The sequence below is a fragment of the Mobula hypostoma genome, chromosome 12, assembly GCF_963921235.1.
Source record: "Mobula hypostoma chromosome 12, sMobHyp1.1, whole genome shotgun sequence".
Taxonomy (NCBI): domain Eukaryota; kingdom Metazoa; phylum Chordata; class Chondrichthyes; order Myliobatiformes; family Myliobatidae; genus Mobula; species Mobula hypostoma.
In genome coordinates, this window is record NC_086108.1 from 110,831,730 (window position 1) to 110,856,281 (window position 24,552).

General features: G+C 44.5%; 1 protein-coding gene across 5 annotated transcripts in view; it reads left to right on the plus strand.

Moving 5' to 3' along the window:
* spata1 (spermatogenesis associated 1) overlaps window positions 1-24,552 on the plus strand; it is a 105,845-nt gene that overhangs the window by 13,142 nt on the left and 68,151 nt on the right. For 3 of the 5 annotated variants that reach the window (XM_063064784.1, XM_063064787.1, XM_063064785.1), the window contains exon 2: window positions 16,592-16,698. The exons of 1 other annotated variant lie outside the window; for it this stretch is intronic. In XM_063064784.1, coding sequence (XP_062920854.1) covers window positions 16,592-16,698 — 107 coding nt within the window. Of the gene's footprint in view, window positions 1-16,591; window positions 16,699-24,552 lie in introns of those variants that run through there. One more of the 5 variants, XM_063064788.1, reaches the window with a different exon arrangement.

Here is a 24,552-nt window from a genome sequence, read left to right on the forward strand (position 1 = left end):
CCAGACAGAATATGAGGAACTCAGCAGGCCTGGCAGCATGGATGGAAAAGAGTAAACAGTTGATGATTTGGGCTGAGGCCCTTCATCAAGACTGGAAAACTGAGATGACGAGTTAGATCAAGAAAGTGGGGGGGGGGGAGGAAGAAGTACAAGGTGATAGGTGAAACCAGGAGAGGGGAAGGGGTGAAGTTAAGAGCTGGGAAGTTGATTGGTGAAAGAGAGACAGGGCTGGAGAAGGAGGAATCTGAAAGGAGAGGACAGAAGACTATGGAAGAAAGGGAAGGGACAGGAGCACCATAGGAAGGTGATGGGCTGGTAAGGAGATAAGGTGAGAGAGGGAAACAGGAATGGGGAATGCTGAAGGGGAGGTGGGAATTTATTGGAAATCCGAGAAATCGAGGTTCATGCTATCAGGTTGGAGGCTACCCAGATGGAATATAAGGTAAACAACAGGAATTCTGCAGATGCTGGAAATTCAAGCAACACACATCAAAGTTGCTGGTGAACGCAGCAGGCCAAGCAGCATCTGTAGGAAGAGGCGCAGTCGACGTTTCAGGCCGAGACCCTTCGTCAGACCCTCCAACTTTCAAATCCCTTACTCACTCTTCCTTCAGTTAGTCCTGACGAAGGGTCTCGGCCTGAAACGTCGACTGCGCCTCTTCCTATAGATGCTGCTTGGCCTGCTGCGTTCACCAGCAACTTTGATGTGTGTTGCTGGAATATAAGGTGTTGCTCCTCCTACCGGAGTGTGGCCTCATCGTGGCAGTAGAGGAGGCCATGGACTGGGTTTTCTGCAATGAATGCAACGAAAACTAAATTGCGGAATAGACTGGACATCAGGAACCCCCTTTGAGTATCGCTGTCTCCCATCACCCCTCGATGGGACTGTGTTGTTGCAGGAAAACAAGCCCAGGGCTCCCACTGATTCAGCAATATTGGTGTGTTGCAATGATTTTATATATTCATACGGGGAAAATATGTGCTGTGCATTTAATATCCAAACGTTACTTAAAATGTTATCATACTATTGACTTATAAGTGACTTATAATTGACTTATCACTATATTCATGCGAGGAAAATAGGTGCTGTGTGTTTAATATTAAATTTGTTAGATAAACCCTTTTAGAAATGAAATTGAGTGTATTAGCCACTTATAGTTGGCTTATCACCTATATTCCGGTTGTGATTAACACCCCCCTCCCCCCCGCCCCCCCCCCGCACCGAGGGTTGCCAACTGTCCCGTATTAGCTGGGACATCCCGTATATTGGGCTAAATTGGTTTGTCCCATAAGAGACCACCCTTGTCCCGTATTTCTCCCGCTAAGGTAGAGCGTTCCTATGAAACCTTTCGTGCCGGAATGTCGTAAAGCGAAGAAGCAATTACCATTAATTTATATGGGAAAAATTTTTGAGGGTTCCCAGACCCAAAAAATAACCTACCAAATCATACCAAATAACACATAAAACCTAAAATAACAGTAACATATAGTAAAAGTGGGAATGATATGATAAATACACAGCCTATATAAAGTAGAAATAATGTATGTACAGTGTAGTTTCGCTGAACAGAATCGCCAGAAATGATTTGTAGAAAAAAACCAGGACATGCATATGCACGCAAGTGCCCGTGCAAGGCTTCATTGGTCATTGTAGTCTTTTTTGGGGTAAACGCAACGTATTTGACTGCTACTCTTGTCCGTTGGCAACCCAACCCCACCCCCACCGGTGGCCGGTCTACAAGAATATCGTCAATAATAAACCGGTCCGTGGTGCAAAAAAGGGTGGGGACCCCTGTTCTATACCTCCAGAAATGAATGCCAACATTGCATTCGCCTTCTTCACCATCGACTCAACCTGGAAGTTAACCTTTAGGGTATCCTGCACAAGGACTCCCAAGTCCCTCTGCATCTCTGCATTTTGAATTCCCTCTCCACCTAAATACAGTAATAGTCTGCCCGTTTATTTTTTCCACCTAAGTACGTGACCATACACTTTCCAACATTGTATTTCATTTGCCACTTTTTTGCCCATTCCTCTAAACTATCTAAATCTCTCTGCAAGCTCTCTGTTTTCTTAATACTACCCGCTCCTCCACCTATCTTTGTATCATTGGCAAGTTTAGCCACAAATCCATTAATACCGTAGTCTGAATCACTGACATACATTGTAAAAAGCAGCGGTCCCAACACCGACCCCTGTGGAACTCCACTGGTAACTGGCAGCCAGCCAGAATAGAACATAGAATAGTACAGCACATTACAGACCCTTCGGCCCACAATAGGATCCCTTTATTCCCACTCTCTGTTTTCTGCCGATCAGCCAATGCTCCACCCATGCTAGTAACTCCCCTGTAATTCCATGGGCTCTTACCTTGCCAAGCAGCCTCATGTGCAGCACCTTGTCAAAGTCCTTCTGAAAATCTAAATACACCGCATCCACTGCATCTCTTTTGTCTACCTTGCTTGTAATTTCCTCAAAAAATTGCAGTAGGTTAGTCAGGCAGGATTTTCCTTTCAGGAAACCATGCTGGCTTTGGCCTATCTTGTCATGTGCCTCCAGGTACTCCGTAATCTCATCCCTAACAATCGATTCCAACAACTTCCCAACCACTGATATCAGGCTAACAGGTCTATAGTTTCCTTTTTGCTGCCTCCCACTCTTCTTAAATAGTGGAGTAACATTTGCAATTTTCCAGTCATCTGGTACAATGCCAGAATCTAACGATTCTTGAAAGATCATTGTTAATGCTTCTGCAATCTCTCCAGCTACTTCCTTCAGAATCTGAGGGTGCATTCCATCAGGTCCAGGAGATTTATCCACTCTCAGACCATTAAACTTCCTGAGCTCCTTCTCAGTTGTAATTTTCACTGCACATACTTCACTTCCCTGACACTCTTGAATGTTCAGTATACTGCAGATGTCTCCCACTGTGAAGACTGATGCAAAATACGCATTCAGTTCCTCTGCCATCTCTGTGTCTCTCATTACAATATCTCCAGTGACATTTTCTATTGGTCCTATGTCTACCCTCAACTCTCTTTTACTCTTTATATACTTAAAAATGCTTTTAGTGTCTTCTTTGATATTAGTCACCAGCTTCCATTCATCTTTTCCTTCTTAATGACCTACTTAGCTTCCTTCTACAAGATTTTAAAAGCTTCCCTGTCCTCTATCTTCCCACTAGCTTTGGATTCTTTGTATGCCCTCTCTTTTGCTTTTACTTTGACTCTGACTTCACTTGTCAGCCACGATAGTGTCCTTCTTCCATTTGAAAATTTCTTCTTATTTGGAATATATCTGTCTTGCACTTCCCTTATTTTTCGCGAAACTCCAGCCATTGCTGCTCTGCTGTCCTTCCTGCTAGTGTCCCTTTCCAGTCAACTTTGGCCAGTTCCCCTCTCATGCCATTGTAATTTCCTTTATTCCACTGAAATACTGACACATTAGAATTTAGTTTCTCCTTCTCAAATTTCAAAGTGAACTCGATCACGTTGTGATCACTGTTCCCTAAGGGTTCCTTAACCTTAAGCTCTCTTATCACCTCCGGATTGTTGCACAACACCCAATCCAGCACAGCTGATCCCCTCGTGGGCTCAACAACAAGCTGTTCTAAAAAGCCATCCCTCAGACATTCTACAAATTCTCTCTCTTGAGGTCCAGTACTGGCCTGGTTTTCCCAATCCACTTTCATGTTAAAATGTACAATAATTATCATGACATTGCCTTTCTGACATGCCTTTTCCATCTCCTGCTGTAATTTGTAATCCACATGCTGGCTGCTGTTTGGAGGCCTGTATACAACTGCCATTAGGGTCCTTTTACCCTTGCCATTTGTTAACTCAACCCATAGAGACTCTACACCTTCTGATCCTATGTCATCTCTTTCTAATGATTTAATATTATTTCTTATACACAGGGCCACACTACCCCCTCTGCCTACTAACCTATCTTTCCAAAACACCGTATATCCTTGAACATTCAACTCCCAATGGCAGCCATCCTTTTGCCAAGTTTCAGAGATGGCCACAATGTCATATTTGCCAATCTGTAGCTGAATTTCAAGATCATCCATTTTATTTCTTGTGCTGCGTGCATTCAAATAAAATACTTTCAGTCCAGTATTTGTTGCTTTCTGTTTTAACTGCACCTCGCCTCTATTGCCCAGCAAGTCATCCCACTGGCTGTGATTATGCTTCATCTCCTGCCCGTCCTTTCTATCATCTCCGTTGCACTCTTATCTTTGATTTATTTCTGTTTTCTCCTTTCTAACGCTCCGGTTCCCATCCCCCTGCCAAATTAGTTTAAACCCTCCGTAACGGCTCTATTAAACCTGCCTGCTAGGATTTAGACCTCTTTGGGTTCAGGTTTGTCCAACGTGATGTTACCAAAATTCTTTATAGTAAGAATAAGAAAGATGCCTGCATGAGCTTTCTGTGCCTGGATCTATCCATCTTGGTAATGCATTTTGCACGTGCTAGACTAGTTTTTAAATAAAACAGAGTAGATACGGCTCGCACGATGCTCTTCCTGCTCGGAGTGATCTGGAGCTTGGAGCTTAATTCCGCCAGTCTTTAAGGAGTTTGTACACTCTCACTGTTGGTTTCCTCCCATGGTCCAAAGACGTACCGGTCAGGAGATTACTTGGTCATTGTAAATTGTCCAGTAATTAGGCTAGAGTTAAATAAATGGGTTGCTGGGCGGTGTGAAAGGACCTGTTGCATGCTGTATATCTAAATAAAATACTTGCTAGCTCCCGTTAAGTTAGCGATCAAAGCCTCCACCCTGCTTTAAATGGTTTGCTGTTGTCGTAGAAACCAAATGCTCTTTAACATCTGCCTGAGGCAAGCACCTGAGGCAAGGCACTGATGACAGATCTGTCCATCCAGGAGGAACACTTCATTTCAATAGGGTCAAATGCACAGGACCATTTTCCCATTTGCTTACCAATTAGCATTCCACTTCACCATGGTAACCATTTATATCGGCTTTTGCTGTTGGCTTAGAGAGATAAAATGCTGAATTCAGCCTGAACTAAAGTGATGCTGGAGGCACTGGAGGAACTCAGAGGGCAAGGCAGCATTTGTGCAGGCCTTGGCAGATTGCAAATCGCAGCATCTGGCATGTCTGTGGTCTTTCCGTCCTGATGAAGGGTCCCGGCAAAAACATGGGCTGTTTATTCATTTCCATAGATACTGCCTGACCTGAATCAGAATTGGGTTTAGTATGACTGGCATATGTTGTGAAATTTGTGTTATGGCATGGGACTGCGTTGGGGTGGGTTTCCTCCAGGTGCCCTGGTTTCCTCCCACAGTCCAAAGATGTACCAGTTGGTAGGTTAATTGGTCATTGTAAATTGTCCCGTGATTAGACAAGGGTTAAATTGGGGGATTGTTGGGCAGCATGGCTGGAAGTGCTGCAAAGGCTGATCTGCAATGTATCTCAATAAAATTACAGTTCAGCATTCAACACATAATTCCCTCCAGGCTCGACAAGAAGCTCAGAGACCTTGGCATTCATCCTGCCTTGTGTAGCTGGATCCTGGACTTCCTGTCAGATTGCCGGCAGGTGGTAAGAGTGGGCTCCCTCACCTCTGCCCCTCTGGGCCGTGTAGTAAACCCCTCCTTTACTCTCTGTATACCCATGTTTGTGTTGCCACCCCACAGCTCCAATCTGCTAATTAAATTTGCTGAGGACACTGCACTGATTGGCCTAATCTCAAATAATAATGAGGTAGCCTACAGAGAAGAATTCATCACCCTGACACAGTGGTGTCAAGAAAACAATCTCTTCCTCAATGTCACAAAAACAAAGGAGTTGCTTGTGGATTACAGGAGGAATGGAGACAGACTAACCCCTATTGACATCAATAGATCTGTGGTTAAGAGGGTGAACAGTTTTAAGTTCCTCGGCATCCACATCACCGAGGATCTCACCTGGTCTGTGCATACTGGGTGTGTGGTGAAAAAGGCACAACGGTACCTCTTTCACCTCAGATGGTTGAGGAAGTTTGGTATGGGCCTCCAAATCCTAAGAACTTTCTACAGGAGCACGATTGAGAGCATCCTGACTGGCTGCATCACTGCCTATATGGGAACTTCCCTCTACTGCAGGACTCTGCAGAGAGTGGTACGGACAGCCCAGCGGACCTGTAGATGTGAACTTCCCACTAGTCAGGACACTTACAGCGACAGGTGTGTAAAAAGGGCCCGAAGGATCATTGGGGACGCGAGTCACCCCAACCATAAACTGTTCCATCTGCTATCATCTGGGAAATGGTCATCATCATCATCATCATCAGGTGCCGTGCCCAGTTTGAGCTTTGTCTGCCATGGCCCACACACTCCTGTTTCGGGTCAAGTGGATCAATTCATTGGTATTCATTTCCAGCTCTTTGGCTGCTGTCCCATCATCATTTGTCTTTGTTTTCCTCTTGCTTTCTTCCCTTCAATCGTTCCCATAATTACCGTGCATTCTAATTCCTCTTTCCTAATCACATGTCCAATGAAGTTACGTTGCCTTTTCATGATCTCATACATTATTGTTCTTTTTGTGTTTGCTCTGTTCATGACATCCTCATTAGATATTCGTTTCGTCCATGATACTCTTTGCATCCTCCTCAAAAACCACATCTCTGCTGCTTCAATTCATTTCCTCATGTTACTAGATATTGTCCAACATTCTGAGCCATGTAACATAACTGGATAAACGTAACATTTTAGTACTCTGAGGTGGGTTGTCATGCCTAGTTTAGTGTTGGTCAGAATAGTCTTCATTCTCATAAAGGTGTCTTTTGCCATCCCTATTCTTCTTTTGATGTCCATGTTGCACCTGCCATCTGATGTCACCCAGCGTCCTAAGTAGCAAAAGTTCTGTACTTGTTTTATGTCTTCCCCATTTATTCAAAGCCTGCAGATAGGATTCTCCTTCTTTTTGGATATCACCATACATTCTGTCTTTTTGCAATTGATAGATAGACCCATTTTTGCACTTTCTTCAACAACTATATCAATTAAATTTTGTAGTTCTTCCTCCGTACTTGCAATTAACACAGTGTCATCTGCATACCTGAAATTATTGATGTTTTCACCGCCAACTTTGATTCCCAAGATGTCTCTTATTTTTTGTAATATTGTTTCACTGTACACATTTAATAAATCGGGGGGAAAACACACACTTGTCTAACACCTCTCTTGATTTTTGTAAACTGACTCACTTCTCCATCTATTCTTACAGCGGCAGTTTGTTCCCAGTACAGATTTCTGATTAGGCGGAGGTCTTTCGAATCTAGATCTAGAGTTTCCTGTAATATTTCAAACAACTTGTTGTGCTTCACTTGATGAAATGCTTTTGTGTAGTCGATAAAACAAACAAACAGATCTTTTTGCACTTGAATAGCTTGTTCTGACAGTATCCTCAACATCAATATGGCATTTCTTGTACCTTTGTCTTTCACAAAACCACATTGTTCTTTACCTATTTCAGCTTGTATCTTACTTTTAGCTCTTGTCATCAAAATTCTGAGAAATATCTTGATGATATGACTCACTTAACTTATGGTCCTATGTAATTCACATTCTGTTGCTCCAGGTTTCTTAGGAAGAGTGATGAATACTGATTTTAATAAATAAGATGAAGAAAGGAAAGGCAGCAGGTCCTGATGAATTAGTAATAGAACAAATTATCGCCCTTGAAGATTATGGGAAACAGTACTTCAGCATAAAAGCCAGGACCAACAGGCTCAGGAACAGCTTCTTCCACCAGGCCATCAGACTGATTAATTCATGCTGACACAATTGTATTTCTATGTTATTTCGATTGCCCTACTGTTCATACTATTTATAATAAAATTACTATAAATTGCACATTTAGATGGAGACATAATGTAAAGGATTTTACTCCTCATGTATATGAAGGATGTAAATAATAAAGTCAAATCCATTCAATTAAAATAAATATAACAAAGAGCAGGGTGAGCTGACTCGGTGACTATCACCCAGTTGTTCTCGTGTCTACTGTGATGAATTGTTTTGAGAGGTTGGTCATGGCCAGAATCCACTCCTGCCTCTGCCTAAGCAGAGACCCAGACCCACTGCTGTTTGCCTATCGCCACAATAGGTCTACAGCAGATGAACTCTCACTGGCTCTCCACTCGGCCTCGGACCACATGGACAACAGCAATACTAACTTCGGGCTGCTATTTATTGATTACAGCTCAGTGTGCAACGCCATCTACAAGATCCAAAACCTGGGCCTTTGTACCCTCCTGTGCAACTGGATCTTCAACTTCCTCATCGAGGGACCTCAGTCACTGCAGTTCAGAAGTAACATCTTCTCCTTGCTGACAATCAACACCAGTGCACCTCAAAGATGTGTGCTTAAGCCAACTGCTCTAGTCTCTCTACACCCATGACTTTGTGGCTAGGCCCAGCTCAAATGCCATCTGCAAATTCCCCAATGACTCCAGTGTTGGCAGAATGTCAAATGGCAACTTGGAAGCGTACGGGAGTGAGGTAGAATGGCTGTTCTGGTGTTGTGACAACAAGAATCTTGCACTCATCGTCAACGAGACCAAGGAATTGATTGTAGACTTCAGGAAGGGAAACTCAGGAGAACACAAATCAGTCCTCATTGAGGGGTCAGTGGTGGAAAGGGTGAGCAGTTTAAAGTTTCTAAAGTTACCTATATCAATACTATCATCCCCTCAAAATTAATCAATAAGCTTTGAGACCTTGGCCTCAATACCTCCTTTTGCAATTGGATCCTCGATTTCCTCACCTGCACATTCCAATCAGTTTGGATTGGCAATAAAATCTCCTCCATAATCTCCATCAGCACAGGTGCACCACAAGGCTGTGTGCTTAGCCCTCTGCTCGACTTGTTTTATACTTACAGCAGTGTGGCTAAACACAGCTTCAGTGCCATACCATCGTTGGCCGAATCAAAGGTAGTGATGAGTCAGCATATAGGAGGGAGATTGAAAATCTGGCTGAGTGGTGTCACAACAACAAACTCTCTCTCTCTCAATGTCAGCAAGACCAAGGAGCTGATTTGTGACTTCAGGAGGAGGAGGTTGGAGGTTTATGAGCCAGTCTTTATTGGGGGATCAGAGGTGGAAAGAGCCAGCAACTTTAAGTTCCTTGGTGTTATCATTTCAGAGGACGTGTCCTGGGCAATCACAAAGAAAGTACAGCATTGCCTCTATTTGCCTAGAAGTTTGCGAAGATTTGACATGTCATCTAAAACTTTGACCAACTTCTATAGATGTACAGAGGGAGTATATAGACTGGTTGCATCACAGCCTGGTATGGAAACACCAGTGCCCGGGAACAGAAAAGCCTACGAAGAGTTGTGGACGGCTCAGTCCATCACAGGCAAACTCCTCCTCACCACCTAGTACTCTTACAAGGAGCACTGCCACAAGAAAGAAGCTTCTATCGTCAAAGGCCCCCAACATCCAGGCCATGATCTCTCCTTACTACGACCATCAGACAGGAGGGACGGGAGCCTTAGGTTCCTCACCTTGTGTTCAGGAACAGTTATTACCCTTCAACCATCAGGCTTCTAAACCAGAGGGGATAACTTCACTCACCTCAATACTGAACTGACCCCACAACCTAAAGACTCACTTTCAAGGACTCTACAACTCATCTTCTCAGTATTATTTATTTATTCTTTAAAAATTATATGCATGACTTGTCTTGCAGGTCGGTTGTTTGCCAGTTAGTGTGTGTGTGTGTGTGTGTGTGTGTGTGTGTGTATTTTTTTTGTGGATGCTATTATTCTTTACTTTCCAGAGAATGCCTGCAAGAAAATGGATCTCAGGGTGGTATTTGGTGACATATACGTAGCTTGACAATAAATTTACTTTGAACTTTGAAAATTTGCCGCCTTATTCTTCCTACTGAAGCAAACAACAGCATACATTTTCTATCCACCTGTTGAATCACCTTACTTTCCTCTGCTGTCAGTACAAAGTGTTATGCATTTAACATTGCTATTTTGTCAGGCATGTAATCTGTTAATACAATATCCATCTGTGGGAACATCGTGTTTTGGACAAGGAAGTGGGAGGAAAATTCACTGTGGACACCTCCCACTCTGTAAATCATAAACACATGAGATTCTGCAGATGCTGGAAATCCAGGGTAACACACACAAAATGCTGGAGGAACTCAGAAGATCTATGAAAGTAACAAAGGGTCAATGTTTCGGGTGGGAGTCCTTCGCTCCGGACTGGAAAGGGAGGGGGAAGAAGCTGGGATAAGAAGGTGGGGTTTGGGAACCTGTCTCAGGATGGTACAAGTGTGGAATAATGACAAAGTTTGGGGGGTGGTGGTGGGTACAGAAACATCGGCCTGAAGAAGTGGATGAATGATCTGAATGCAACTGGAATAACGTCTCGTTCATCTGAAATCATGTCAGTATCAAAATCAGAATCAGTTTTGATATCACTGGCATATGTCGTAAAAAATTATCCCACCATCGCTCCCCATTTCTTTAATGTTACGAACTCTGACTGTTATGGCATCCATCATTAAGGACTCCCACCACCCAGGACATGCTCTCTTCTCATTGCTACTGTCAGGGAGGAGGTACAGGAGCCTGAAGACACACACTCAACGTTTCAGGAACAGCTTCTTCCCCTCTGCCAGCAGATACCTGATAAATCAACTGTGTGTTGTTACCCATCCTGTAAACTGCCTTTTTCAAGAGCTCCCTTCTGGAAAGCACTATAGGTCTATTAAAACAAAAGTCTCACATGATCTTAAAACTTTCTTTCCCTAGCCAGTTAATCTAATCAACCATTCTAGTTTGCCCTCCGCACCCCTCATCAAACCCTTTAGCTATTCTGAGGCCTCCGTTGTCAGGGTTGTTGTGTCCTGGCTGTCTGGCTACACAAGCCTGGGCAGTACGATGTGGAGAGCAAGCTGTTGCCCATGTAGCGGGTTCCCCCTCTCCACACACCTGATGAACCCAAAGGAATGGCACCAGCAACGTTGATTTCATTGTAGGATTGCCTTTGTGATTCAAGCTCCAGATTTTTCCCTTGGGTTTGACTCCGGAAGCCTTCCCCAAGAGTGGGTATAGCCACAAGGCAGCTGAGGTTTGAGACCAGACTTTTCCTCCTCCTCGATGAGCTGCCAACCGCAGCTGACGGGCTCCATCGGCCCGGAGCGACTGGCTTTAAGGCGCCAATAAACTGCGTTTGATCCTCCTTCTGTCAGTAGAAACTATTCTGCTGGGCTTAGGAGCTGAGCCATACGTGGAGACCAGGAGCTGGACTTGGTTGTCAGAGGCTATTTAAGGTGCATGCTGTTGGGAGCGTTTAATAGGTAGTGGAAGCGGTGCCCCACTGCCACCCAGCTGGCTATGGCAACCTTAACCTCTGTCTATGAAACCTGTCACTTGTACACAGGATACACATTAAACCACTTTTTATAATGCTGTAAATACATGCTGATATTTATGTCTTTATTTACATTTAATTTCCTATCGGTATTTCGGTCTCTAACTATAACATTTTATCTAATTCCTTACTTTAATATTTTTATTTAATGATACAGCACGGTGACGGCCCATCCAATCCAAAGAGCCCATGCTGCCCAGTTACACCCGTGTGACCAACTGACCTACCAACCGGTACGTCTTTGGACTGTGGGAGGAAACCAGAGCACCCAGAGGAAACCCACGCAGTCACAGGGAGAATGTACAAATTGCTTACAGAGCGGCAGGAATTGAACCTGGGTCACTGGCATTGTAAATCATGTTACCCCTGTCTTTTTAATTGCTGAATATTCTTTTTTGTTGCTTTTAATGCCCTGCCCAACACACCAGAGCAAATTCCTAATCCATGTAAATCTGTATGCTGAATGAAGTTGATCCTTGATAGTCTAAAAAGAGATTTTTTCCAAGAGGTGGTTTAGTACCAGAAACCGCTGGGCATGCCAGGAATTTGTAAACAGATACAGTCGTTAGGAGGTGCCATTTTTGTTTGGTTTTATGTAAATTTATAACTGGGTTGTTCACAGCGTGATTGTAGTCTTCAGCCTGGGTTTGCTAAAGGAGACCATATGTCCTTTTGTAAACATTAGACGAAGTCTTAAGAAATAAAATAGGCCTTTTTAAATGTCGGGCTCCTATTTTCACTTCTCGTTTGTTAAGGATGTGCAGATTTCCCAGACTACAGTGACCTAAAGAATTTGTTTGTGAGTTAATATTGTTCTGTGTACTGTTAGTGGCTGAATTAAGCATGAGCCAGTATTTAGCCAGGGATGTGATAAATGTTTAGTCCTGACACACTGATTGCTGCTTCAGTTGTTCTCAGAACTACGGGCCAAAAGAAAATGGGTGCTGTCAGTGCCATTCAAGTGGAGTTTGATCAATGATCTTTGTACTGTGCCCCAACACCCAAGCTGACTGACGACCATGTCCAGCCAAACCTGGGCTGTTTCAGTATCGCAATCAGAATCAGGGTCATCTTTAATATCACCAACATACGTTATAAAAAATGTGCATAATAATAAAAAACTTACAAATTACATTAGGTATTTATATTAATTAAATAACTACTGTGAAAAGAGGGGATAAAGAGTGAGGTAGTGTTCAAGGGTTCATTGTCCAGTCAGTAATCTGCTGGCGGAGGAGTAGAAGCTGTTCTGTAAATGTTGAAGAAGCAATACAGTGCAATACATAGTCAATTAATAAATAAATTAAGACCATAAGACATAGGAGCAGAATTAGGCCATTTGGCCCATCGGGTCTGCTCTGCCATTCAATCATAGCTGATCCTTTCTTCCCCCTCCTCAACCCCATTACCTGGCCTTCTCCCTGTAACCTTTGATGCCGTGTCCAGTCAGGAAGCTATCAATCTCTGCCTTAAATACACCCAATGACCTGGCCTCCACAGCTTCCTGTGGTAATAAATTCCACAAATTCACCACCATCTGGCTAAAGAAATTTCTTCGCATCTCTGTTTTAAATGGATGCTCCTCTATCCTGAGGCTGTGCCCTCTTGTCCTAGACTCTCCCACCATGGGAAAAATCCTTTCCATATCTACTCTGTCTAGGCCTTTCAACATTCGAAAGGTTTCAATGAGATCCTCCTCATTCTTCTAAATTCCAGTGAGTACAGACCCAGAGCCATCAAATGTTCTTTGTATGATAACCCTTTCATTCCTGGAATCATCCTTGTGATCTTCCTCTGAACCCTCTCCAATGCCAGCACATCTCTTCAAAGATGAGGAGCCCAAAACTGTTCACAATACTCAAGGTGAGGCCTCACCAGTGCCTTATAAAACCTCAGCGTCACATCTTTGCTCTTGTATCCTAGACCTCTTGAAATGAATGCTAACATTGCATTTGCCTTCCTCATCACCGACTCAACCTGCAAGTTAATCTTTAGGGTGTTCTGCACAAGGACTCCCCAGTCCCTCTGCATCTCAGATTTTTGGATTTTCTCCCTGTTTTGAAAGTATTCTGCACATTTATTTCTACTACCAAAGTGCATGTCCATGCATTTTCCAACATTGTATTTCATTTGCCACTTTCTTGCCCATTCTCCTAACCTGTCTAACTCCTCCTGCATCCTACCTGTTTCCTCAATACTTCCTGCCATCTTTGTATCATCTGCAAACCTGGCAACAAAGCCACCTATTCCATTATCTAAATCATTGACATACAGCACAAAAAAGTGGTCCTAACACCGACCCCTGCTGAACACCACTAGTCACTGGCAGCCAACCAGACAAGGATCCTTTTATTCCCACTCACTGCCTCGTACCAATCAGCCAATGCTCTAACCATGTTAGTAACTTTCCTGTAATACCATGGGCTCTTACGTTGGTAAGCAGCCTCTTGTGTGGCACCTTGTCAAAGGCCTTCTGAAAGTCCAAATATACAATATCCACTGCATCCCCTTTATCTATCCTACTTGTAATCTCCTCAAAAATTCCAACAGGTTTGTCAGAGAAGATTTTCCCTTAAGGAAACCATGCTGACTTTGCCCTTTCTTGTCCTGTGTCACCAAGTACTCCATAACTTCCTCCTTTACAATTGACTCTACCATCTTCCCAACCACTGAGGTCAGGCTAACTGGTCTATAACTTCCTTTCTGCTGCCTTCCTCCTTTCTTAAAGAGTAGAGTGACATTTGCAATTCTGGCACCATGCCAGAGTCCAGTGATTTTTGAAGGATCATTGATTATGCTTCCATAATCTCTAACTCTAATTCATCTGCTTTGGGTGACTTGTGTACCTTTAGGTCTTTCAGCTTTTTGAGCACCTTCTCCCTTGTAACAGTAACTGCACCCACTTTTCTTCCTTCACACACTACAACATCTGGCACACTGTTAGTGTCTTCCACAGTGAAGACTGACACAAAATACTCATTTAGTTCATCTGCCATCTTTTTGTCCCCGTTATTATTTCTCCGGCCTCATTTTCTAGCGGTCCTATATCCACCCTCATCTCTCTTTTATTTTTTGCGTACTTGAAAAAGATTTTCTATCCACTTTGATATTGTTTGCTTGCTTGTTTTCATATTTCATCTCTTCCCTTCTAATGAATCTTTTACTTGCACTCTCTAGGTTTTTAAAAGCTTCCCTATCCTCTATCTTCCAGCTAATTTTTGCTTTGTTGTATGCCCTCTCTTTTGCTTTTACATTAGCTTTGACTTCCCTTGTCAGCCAGGTTGTACTATTTTTCCATTGAGTATTTCTTCGTTTTTGGAATACATCTGTCCTGCACCTTCCTCATTTTTCCCAGAAACTCTCACCATTGCTGCTCTGCTGACATCCCTGCCAGCATCTCCTTCCAATTTGCTTTGGCCAACTCCTCTCTCATAGCACTGTAATTTCCTTTATTCCACTGAAATACTGCTACGTCAGACTTTACTTTCTCCCTATCAAATTTCAAGTTGAACTCAATCATATTGTGATCACTGGCTCCCAAGGGTTATTTTACTTTAAGGAGAGATAGAGAGAGAGATATCCTTCATTTGTTAAGTGGTGTGTCGTATGACCATGGGGTTGTTCCTGGCAATTTTTTCTAGAGAAATGCTTTGCCATTGCCTTCTTCTGGGCAGTGTCTTTACAACAAGATGGGTGACCCCAGTCATTATCAATACTCTTCAGAGATTGTCTGCCTGGTGTCAGTGGTCGCATAACCTGGACTTGTGATATGCACCAGCTGTTCGTACAACTATCTGCTCCCATGGTTTCACATGATCCTAATGTATATATCTGTGTGACTAATTGTATGTGTATATGTATATATCTGTGTGACTAATTGTATGTGTATATATCTGTGTGACTAATTGTATGTGTATGTGTATATATCTGTGTGACTAATTGTATGTGTATGTGTATGCCCGCCTCGCTGCCGCTGCTACTGTGTGGTAACTGGAATCTCCAGAGCAGAAGGCCTTGAAATCCTCGGCTTTGCTTGTTTCAGCGGCCAGGGCTGGGTCGAAGGCGCTCGGCAGAGGATGGCGCTCGGGAGGCTGTATCGGAGGGGCTGGTCAGAAGCTCGAAGTTTTTGGACGGATGGACTCAGGGTCGGCTGTGGTCGGCTGCTTCCAAGGCATCGGCAAGTTGACGGTGCCTGGAGGTTTATGGCAGGGAGTTTCTCCCTTTTGCCGCCTGCTATCAGAAACTCGGGAGTCAATCGACTCGGGGACTGTGAGACTTTATTTACCGTGCCCATGGTTTGTTCTTCATCAAATTATGGTATTGCTTTGCACTGCTGTAACTATATGTTATAATTATGTGGTTCTGTCAGTGTTAGTCTTTGGTTTGTCCTGTTTTCTGTGATATTACTCCGGAGAAACATTGTATCATTTCTCAATGCATGTATGCATTTCTAAATGACAATAAAAGAGGACTGAGTGTTCTCATAATCTAATATATATATTACACTGTACTGCTGCCTCAAAAAAAAGGAAATTTCATGACACATGAGTGATGATAAACCTGATTCTGATACGGGTCTCTACGGTGGACTGAGAGTGGGAAGGGGGCACAGAGAGAAGGGAATCATGGTTGGGATAAGGGGAAGGGAGAGGGGAGGGAGCGGGAAGCACCAGAGAGATGTTCTGTAAGGATCAATAAATCAATAGTTTGGAATCGAATGACCTTATTTAGTGTCTCAGGGCTGGGTGTGTCTGCACCCGTGCTATCCCCAACCCTCGCTGCTGGCACTTCTCTGCCAACTGTCCCACACCCCTCCTATGGCGCTCCACCTGTGCCATTCCCAACATCCTTTGTTCCTGCTAGGTTTTCAAACTCACCCTCTGCTCCTCATTGACGAAGTACCGTGCAAAAGTCTTAGGCACTCTAGCTTGATATAAATGTACAGTACTGTACATAGTGAAAATTGTTTTTTTTTTGTATCAGTACTTTGCAATACCTGATAAAAATTACACAGAAAAATATATAAAAATTAAATAAGTCAGTGAAAAAGAGAGCAAGAAGTGGATGAGGTAGTGTACAGGGGTTACTTGTCCATTCACAAATCTGATGCAGGAGTGACCTCTGAGTGATTCTGACGTTGCACTGGTATGGATTTACATGCCTACGGTAATGAACTCTTTCAGGTCTTAGAACTTCACGTCTTCTATGTTCCGGCTGAGCTGTGGAACAGCACGTTGAACACCGTTTCCACTCACACCATTAGCAAGTTTGTCTCAGTTGGGTTTGTCAGGTAAGGATTAACTCTGAATTATTGTTCCACGGTCATTGTTTCTCGTCTCTTTCCATACCTCCGGCCCCTGCCATCCATGTCCCTGGCACTCCTCTGCCATCTGTCCCCCGCCATTCCCAACATCTTATACTCTCAACAGATTTACAAACTTGCTCTCCGCTCCACATTGACAAAACTCTCATATTTCATATATATATATATAAAATCAATCAGATCTGGAGTAACAATTATTTCATTCTCCTTTATACTTGCGTACAGAAAATGACATTAGGCAATCTTGAATGAACATAGCATACCCACAAGTCACTTACGGAGCACCCGGAGGGAACCGGGAGGACATACAAGCTCCTTACAGCCAGTGGCGGGAGTTGAACCCCGCTTGGAGATTGCTGGTGCTGTAACCGCGACGCTACCATGGCGACCCATTTTATATTTGTGCTCTTATTTTGTTTTATTGGTCCCTTTTAATGCCTTGCATGCTTCTGTCTCTTCCCGATAAGTAACTTAATCAAAGTCATCCTCTTACAGTAGTGTGGTCATGAAGGTTGATTGATAGGGGAGGTTACCAGGTTGTCTGCACTCTAAGAGATGTCATAACACACAGCTGAGCTATTAACATCCGAACTCTGCCTTTGGCCTTTCCAGTGTGTGTACAGAATCACGATGAAAGCAATCCATCCTAATGTTATTGATTTCAAATATACTATAATTTTACATTGATAAGATTACTTTGATGTACAGGGTCCATAGAACATAGAACACTGTAGCACAGTACAGGCCATTCAGCCCACAATCTTGTGCTGACCTTTTAACCTACTCTAAGATCAACCTTAACCCTTCCCTTCTCCATAGCCACCTGTTGTTCTATCTCCAAATGCCTTTCCCAGAGTTGAATTTGCCTTCAAATTCAACCTTCCAAAATGAATCATTTCACATGTTGCAATAACTTCTGTGACTAAAATACCAAGAGCAGTTTACATTGTGGATTTGGATGGTGAGGGGTGGCTGGTAATATCAGGAGAAGGCTGTGTTGCATTGCCACCAGAAGGATGTGCTGTCATGCTGGCAGAGTGGAAAGAAGGGGAGCGGAGGGGAGAAGCCAGAATACGAAGGTGGGGAGGGCAGGAGTACAAGCTGGCAGATGATAGGCGAGACCAGGTGAAGGGAAAGATGGGTGGGTGGGGGAGGGAGGATGAAGTTGGAAGCAGGAGGTGATGGGGGGAAGAGGAAAAGGGCTGAAGAAGAAGGAATCTGATAGGAGAAGAGAGTGGACCTTGGGAGAAAGGGAAGGAGGAGGGGAACCAGAGAGAGGTGATGGTCAGGTGCAGAAAAGAGATGAGTTGAGAAGGTAACCAGAATGGGGAACTGAAGAAGAGGGAAAGGGTAATGGGAGAAAGTTGGAGAAATCGATGATCAGGTTGGAGGCTACCCAGATGGATTATGTGGTGTTGCTGCTCCGGCTTGTGTCTTGCCTCATTGTGGCAGTGGAGGACTTGGAGACCATGGACTGACATGTTGGAATGGGAATGGGGAGTAGAATTAAAGTGGGCGGCTGCTGGGAAAACCTGCCTGTTGTGGACAGAGCGGAATAATGGTCGTTGGCTGGGTAATGCCGCACTGTGTACAGAGTCAAGGTCTGTACAAAGGTTGATTCCCTGTAATAATGAGGGATAACAAATAATTCTGCTTGTGGTAGTCTATGTTAATGTCAGAGATGTTAATACCTTCAGAAAAGATTCTCCACTGCTTCTGCAGTCTAAATGTTTGGTTAATCTCGCCTTCTTTTTGATTATATTGGCACACAATCCTTTTATTGGGAGCAGTCTGCTTTCTCAGGTTACAAGTGTTTCTGTGTATAAAGCTGCCTGGTGCACTTTGGACAATGAGTTGTATTGTTTCAGAGATCTACCAGGCAACAGACACTCTCTGGCTGCCTCAGTACTGATAGAATGAAAAAGATGTTACCACTTGCAACGTGCCTTTTAAAGTTGGAACAGGTTTGCTGATTATAAACACAAGGAGATTCTGCATATGGTGGAAATCCAGAGTAACACATATGCAGATTGCTGGAGGAACTCAGCAGGTAGGCAGCGTCAATGGAGAGGGCTAAACAGCCGCTGTTTCAGGCTGAGGCCTGTTAAAGGGTCTCAGCCCAAAACATTGACGATTTATTACTCTCCATGGTTTAATCTCAGGTTAAATTATCGAGTCATATAGCTCTGAAACAGGCCCTTCAGCCCAACCAGTTTGTGCTGACCAAGATTTGCACTGAAGATTGACCCATTTGCCCACACTCTAAATGGGGTGGCATGGTAGTGTAGAGGTTAGCACAACACTTTACAGTACAGGCAACCCAGGTTCAATTCCCACCGCTGCCTGTAAGGAGTTTGTACGTTCTTCCCGTGACTGCCTGAGTTTCCTCCGGGTGGTCCGGTTTCCTCCCACAGTCCGAAGGCCTACCAGTTGGTAGGTTAATTGGTCATTGTAAACTGTCCCATGATTAGGCTAGGGTTAAATCAGGGGATTGCTGGGCAGTGGGGCTCAAAGGCGCAATGGGCCTGTTCCGTGCTGTATCTCAATAAATAAATAAACCAACACACATCGAAGTTGCTGGTGAACGCAGCAGCTGTAGGAAGAGGTGCAGTCGACGTTTCAGGCCGAGACCCTTCGTCAGGACTAACAGAAGGAAGAGTGAGTAAGGGATTTGAAAGTTGGAGGGGGAGGGGGAGATCCAAAATGATAGGAGAAGACAGGAGGGGGAGGGATGGAGCCAAGAGCTGGACAGGTGATTGGCAAAAGGGATATGAGAGGATCATGGGACAGGAGGTCTGGGAAGAAAGACGGGGGGGGCGACGCAGAGGATGGGCAAGAGGTATATTTAGAGGGACAGAGGGAGAAAAAGGAGAGTGAGAGAAAGAATGTGTGCATAAAAATGAGTAACAGATGGGGTACGAGGGGGAGGTGGGGCCTTAGCGGAAGTTAGAGAAGTCGATGTTCATGCCATCAGGATCAGGTTGGAGGCTACCCAGACGGAATATAAGGTGTTGTTCCTCCAACCTGAGTGTGGCTTCATCTTTACAGTAGAGGAGGCCGTGGATAGACATGTCAGAATGGGAATGGGATGTGGAATTAAAATGTGTGGCCACTGGGAGATCCTGCTTTCTCTGGCGGACAGAGCGTAGATGTTCAGCAAAGCGGTCTCCCAGTCTGCGTCGAGTCTCGCCAATATATAAAAGGCCACATCGGGAGCACCGGACGCAGTATATCACCCCAGCCGACTCACAGGTGAAGTGTTGCCTCACCTGGAAGGACTGTTTGGGGCCCTGAATGGTAGTAAGGGAGGAAGTGTAAGGGCATGTGTAGCACTTGTTCCGCTTACACGGATAAGTGCCAGGAGGGAGATCAGTGGAGAGGGATGGGGGGGACGAATGGACAAGGGAGTTGTGTAGGGAGCGATCCCTGCGGAATGCGGCGGGGGGGGGAGGGAAAGATGTGCTTAGTGATGGGATCCCGTTGGAGGTGGCGGAAGTTACGGAGAATAATATGTTGGACCCGGAGGCTGGTGGGGTGGTAGGTGAGGACCAGGGGAACCCTATTCCTAGTGGGGTGGTGGGAGGATGGAGTGAGAGCAGATGTACGTGAAATGGGGAAGATGCATTTAAGAGCAGAGTTGATAGTGGAGGAAGGGAAGCCCCTTTCTTTAAAAAAGGAAGACATCTCCCTCGTCCTAGAATGAAAAGCCTCATCCTAAGAGCAGATGCGGCGGAGACGGAGGAATTGCGAGAAGGGGATGGCGTTTTTGCAAGAGACAGGGTGAGAAGAGGAATAATCCAGATAGCTGTGAGAGTCAGTAGGCTTATAGTAGACATCAGTGGATAAGCTGTCTCCAGAGACAGAGACAGAAAGATCTAGAAAGGGGAGGGAGGTGTCGGAAATGGACCAGGTAAACTTGAGGGCAGGGTGAAAGTTGGAGGCAAAGTTAATAAAGTCAACGAGTTCTGCATGCGTGCAGGAAGCAGCGCCAATGCAGTCATGGATGTAGCGAAGGAAAAGTGGGGGACAGATACCAGAATAGGCACGGAACATAGATTGTTCCACAAACCCAACAAAAAGGCAGGCATAGCTAGGACCCATATGGGTGCCCATAGCTACACCTTTAGTTTGGAGGAAGTGGGAGGAGCCAAAGGAGAAATTATTAGGAGTAAGGACTAATTCCGCTAGACGGAGCAGAGTGGTGGTAGAGGGGAACTGATTAGGTCTGGAATCCAAAAAGAAGCGTAGAGCTTTGAGACCTTCCTGATGGGGGATGGAAGTATATAAGGACTGGACATCCATGGTGAAAATAAAGCGGTGGGGGCCAGGGAACTTAAAATCATCGAAAAGTTTAAGAGCGTGAGAAGTGTCACGAACATAGGTCGGAAGGGATTGAACAAGGGGTGATAAAACAGTGTCGAGGTATGCAGAAACGAGTTCGGTGGGGCAGGAGCAAGCTGAGACAATAGGTCGGCCAGGACAGGCAGGTTTGTGGATCTTGGGTAGGAGGTAGAAACGGGAAGTGCGAGGTGTGGGAACTATAAGGTTGTTAGCAGTGGATGGGAGATCCCCTGAGCGGATAAAGTCGGTGATGGTGTGGGAGACAATGGCCTGGTGCTCCTTAGTGGGGTCACGATCGAGGGGTAAATAAGAGGAGGTATCCACGAGTTGTCGCTGTGCCTCGGCAAGGTAGAGGTCAGTACGCCAGACTGCAACATCACCCCCCTTATCGGCGGGTTTAATAATAAGGTTAGGATTAGTGCGGAGGGAGTGGAGAGCAGAGCGTTCCGAAGGAGTGAGGTTGGAATGGGGACAAGGTGCGGTAAAGTCGAGACGGTTGATGTCCCGTCGGCAGTTAGCGATAAAGATAAATAAATAAACGGGGGGTTTCAACCACTTTTTACCTATGGACCCCTTCGCCAGTCTGGTGAAGCCTGCTTACCCCTTAAAATAATATATTGAAACGTACAAAATAAAATCCATAGGATTATAAAAGAAACCAGTTATATTGAAATAGTTATCAAAGTATTAAAAAAACATTTCTTTACTAATGCATTAAATAATAGGACTATATTAAAATTTAGTCAAGCTAAAATCATTTTTTTATTTTTTAAAGATAAGTAGCTAGCCATCTGGACACAAGCTGGGGTCTGATCAGCCTCGGCTGGGTCACCTGGAGGAGGTTGTATGATGTTGAAAGACCCGAAACACCTGATGATTGCAGGAACACCACTGAAGATGTGTCCAGAGGCATCAGTAGATGTTTGTACACAGTGTGAAGGCTGTTGTTGTTCGGCTAGAGTAAGAGCATTAAATTGTGGGCTGGTCTTCGACAAAGCAACACGCATGTCATGTAGGACTCAATCGATTTAGATTTTTTGTGTTTTAAGGGTTACACACGTTGAAAATTCTGATTCACAAAAATGTGTTGTTGCAAATGGAATTAAAGCCAGTCTCAGGTACTGCTAATGCTTCAGGATGGTGGTGGGTGTTGGTAGCTAAGGTTGAGGTGTTCAATTTTGCGATATTCGCCAAGCTTGGTAATTGGCTTGTAGACATTTAATCACCATTTGAAGAGACATCCTCAGTGTGCAGTTGTTGGTGTTTCTCTCTGCGAGTGCTTGCGTTTATATAGGCCCCCGTTCGCTTGCCTCGTTAGTGATTGGCTACCGCATGGTGATGAAATGTCTGCAAACCAATTGCCAAGTCCAGTGACACTGCAACATCGAACTGCTAATAGTGCTGTGGTTTGTTGCCTACATTCTTAATGAAAGGATATGCTAAATTTCAGCTGAGGTCAGTGAAAAGACCCCCGGAGAGGTCTGTGAACCCTGGTTAAGAACCTCTGCTTACAACTTTTCCTATGCATGTCCTGTCCAAGTGTCTTTCAAATGTTACTGAACCTGCCTCAAATACTTCCTCTGGCAGCTCATTCCATGTATTGAAAAAGTTGTCCCTCAGGTTGCTGTGAAATTCCTGAGTCATTGGTCAGACCGCACTTGGAGTATTGAAGCAGTTGTGGGTTCCTTTTTATAGGAAAGGATGTGTTGGCATTGGAGTGAGTCCAAAGGAGGTTCGGTAGAATAATCCTGGAGTGAAAGGGTTAACATAGGAGGAGTGTTTGATGGCTCTGGGCCTGTACTTGCTAGAGTCCAGATGAATGAGGGGAAGATCTCATTTTCAATATCAAGACCATAAGACAAAGGAGCAGAAGTAGGCCATTCGGCCCATCGAGTCGAATATTGAAAATATATCAAATATTGAAAAGCATAGATAGAGTGGATGTGGAGAGGATGTTTCCTATAGTGGGGAAGTCTAGAACCAGAGGGAATTTCAGAATGCACATCCCTTTAGATCAAAAATGAGGAGGAATTCCTTGAGCCAGAGGGTAAATCAGTGGAATTCATGGGCACAGAAGGCTGTGGAGGGCAAGTCATTGGGTATATTTAAAGTGGAGATTGATAGGTTCTTGATTAGTAAGGACATTAAAGATTGTGGGGAGAAGGCAGGAGAATGGGGTTGAGGGATAATAAATGAGCCTTGATGGAATGACAGAGCAGATTTGACAGGCCCAATGGCCTAAATCTGCTCCTATGTCTTATGGTCTTCTTATCCTGGGTTAAGTTGTCAAGTTGTACAGTACTGCAACAGGCTCTTCGCTCCAACCAGTCCATGCTGACCATGATTTACATCTAAGCTAGGTCCATTTGCCCACATTTGACCAACATCCCTCTAAACCAGGGGTTCCAATTCTGTTTTATGCCGTGGACTCATGCCATTAAGCAAAGGGTCTGTGGACCCCAGGTTGGGAATCTCTGCTCGAAACCTTCCGATCCATGTACACGTCCAATGTACCTGCCTCAACCACTTCCTCTGGCAGCCCGTTCCATACACTGACCTGCCTCTGTGAGAAAACATTGACCCTCAGGTTCCTATTACATCTCTCCCCTCTCACCTTAAACCTATGCTCTCTAGATCTCGATTTCCCAGCCTCTGGGTGCATTCACACTGTCTCTGCCCCTCTCATATCTTTATAAGATCACCCCTCAGCCTGCTACACTCCTATTCTACATCACTAGTTCATAGTAATATACAGCTTACTATACACTGGTGATCAGCCCCCTGCTCTACTCCCTGTACACTCACGACTGTCTGGCCAGATTCTGCTCCAGCTCCATCTACAAGTTTGCAGATGATATCACCAGAGTGGACTGTATCTCAAATAACGATGAGTCAGTGCACAGGAAGGAGATAAAGAGCTTAGTTACATGGTGTTATGACAACAACCTTCCCCTCACTATCAACAAAACAAAAGAGCTGGTCATTGGCTTCAGGTAGGAGGGGGTGCTGCACACGTTCCTGTCTACACCAACGGTGTTGAGTTTGAGAGGGTTAAGAGCCTCGGGTTCCCAGAACTGTCCTGGCCCGACCACGTTGATGTTAAGGCCAAGAAGATTCACCAATATCTGTTTCCTCAGACGGCTAAAGAAATTCGGTATCTCCTAGATTTAGCTATGTATGACAGAAAGCTTTCTGTCTGGATAGATAATGGCTTGGTAAGGCAACTGCTTTGCTTTGACCAGTGAAAAATCCGGACATCGGACGTTTGGAGAGAAGGGGTCTTCAATCAGGTCCAAACAACAGGAATCCTGCAGATGCTGGAAATTCAAGCAACACACATCAAAGTTGCTGGTGAACGCAGCAGGCCAGGCAGCATCTCTAGGAAGAGGTGCAGTCGACGTTTCAGGCCGAGACTCTTCAATCAGGTCCTCTGCCCGATAATAAGAGGCAGGAGTGGATTGTGGCAGTATAATAGAGCTT